General features: G+C 50.8%; 1 protein-coding gene across 1 annotated transcript in view; it reads right to left on the reverse strand.

Moving 5' to 3' along the window:
* The window catches only part of LOC102825907 (RAD52 motif-containing protein 1-like), a 15,766-nt gene extending 14,220 nt beyond the window's left edge, over positions 1–1,546 (reverse strand). The window contains exons 1-2 of the mRNA XM_006833721.1: positions 1,451–1,546; positions 892–1,071 (exon numbers count right to left, since the gene is read on the reverse strand). Coding sequence (XP_006833784.1) covers positions 892–1,071; positions 1,451–1,546 — 276 coding nt within the window. The remainder of the gene's footprint in view (positions 1–891; positions 1,072–1,450) is intronic.
* Positions 1,547–1,827: the final 281 nt, after the last annotated feature.

Consider the following 1,827-nt stretch of genomic DNA (forward strand, 5'->3'; position numbering starts at 1 on the left):
GTAAACTTAAGCAGGAGTCTTCTTTTGGAGCTTTTAACAATTTAGGGTTAACATGGAATGACATAAGGAGCTCTGGTAGCGTAGTGCTTACGAATCGGGCTGCTAACCTCAAGGTCAGTAGTTCGAAACTACCAGCTGTTCTGCAGGAGAACAATGAGGCTTTATGATCCCGTAAAGATTTACAGCCTCGGAAATCATTTACAGTCTCAATCAACTCCACAGCACACAATCCCCACCATCCTACTTAAGATTAGTGCCACTGCGCCTGAGCAAGGCGTGCCTGCGACGTTTTCCGGAGAACGTGCACGAGGGGCGGGGTCGTTTCTGGGCGGATGGGGTATAGAGCTATTGGACCGGGTGCTTGGCCTCTCCCTTAACCCTGCCAAGCCCAGGCCCGCCTATTCGTTTCTCCAACATTGACTTTAAACAAGGACTGTCCTGAACCGTAAGCACAATCACTTGACCACTCTGAGTTTCTGCATCTGAAAAATGGGGACCTGGAGGGGTCAGTGCGGTGTGGCAATGATGAAAGCATTTTGTGAACCAAAGTGAACAACTTAACAATGTTGTTAGATGTCAGCCAGTAGGTTCCAACTCAGCGATCCCCAGGGCACCATTAAGAAATCATTGCCCGGCCCTGCGTCTCCCTCATTGTCAATCAATGTCATTGAGGGTCTTCTCTTTTTCCATGACCCTTGACTTTACCAAGCATGATCACGTCCTTCTTCAAGGATAACATGTCTCCTAATAACATGTCTAAAGTCAATGAGATGAAACCTCACCACCCTCACATCTAAGGTGCATTCTGGCAGTGCAAATGCTAGCCTAGTGTCACTGAAGTCAGAACTTCATCCTGGTGGAGCTAGGAATCCCACCCACATTTAGACTCACCTTCACCGGACTTTCCTGAAAAAGCTGCTTCCGGTCGCATGCCTTTTGGGCTCTGTGTGCATCCCTTGCCGAATAAAACTTGATGATGGCATAGAAGCCCGGGCGGGCTACTGCAGCGTTTGGGAAGACACGGACGGAATACAGAAGGCCAAACTGGGAGAACACTGTGAACAGAAAGTGCTGTGGAGAGGTCCCACGCCAAGTAAGTGTGTGCAGACAAAAGTACAAACTTTACATTCCCCAAGCCCTTCTCCAAGAGGGCGCGACTCAAACACTTGGCATTTCATGAACACGTTTTAAACCCTCTTCCATTCTAAAACCCGAGAGGCATTAGTAGGCAATGTGTGCTGGTGGTGGAGAGCGTCATTTTCTAGCTCTCTGTAAAATCTGTTGAGGCTAGATGACTGCTGGGCTCCGCTCTCCAGCTAACAGTTTACTTCCCTTGCGTTCAAAGCACTAGAGGAACCGACATAGGCGGGTGAGGAAACGAAGAGGTAACATAGACTTCAGGACTCCCGGTCATCTCCCCATTCCTCCCTCCACCACGGCCCCGGCTCACATGCAAGTCTTCGGCTGTTGGCCCAGAGTTCAGCTCCCAAACCACCAAGGTTTTGTTGCTGTCGGTGGGCACCACAAAAGGTACCAACTCGACCATCCTACCGTCACTGCGCTCGCGCGACTGAGAGTCACGTACTACTGCGCCTGCGCACAGAGAGCCCGCGAAGTTTTAAAAGGAGCGCGCGCAAGGGGTGGGGCCGGTTTGCGTTGGGAGGGGCGTGGGAACTACTGGAGGGTGTAGGTGGCTTTGGGCGCTTGCCTCTCCTGTCCCACCCCAGGGTAGCATCCTAAGGGTGTACTTATGGATACAGACATCTTTATAGGCCGGCTTTATCTTCACTCGAGAAGGGTACTAGAGAATTGTTGTGAAGTGCCATC

The sequence above is a fragment of the Chrysochloris asiatica genome, unplaced genomic scaffold (assembly GCF_000296735.1).
Source record: "Chrysochloris asiatica unplaced genomic scaffold, ChrAsi1.0 scaffold00007, whole genome shotgun sequence".
NCBI lineage: Eukaryota > Metazoa > Chordata > Mammalia > Afrosoricida > Chrysochloridae > Chrysochloris > Chrysochloris asiatica.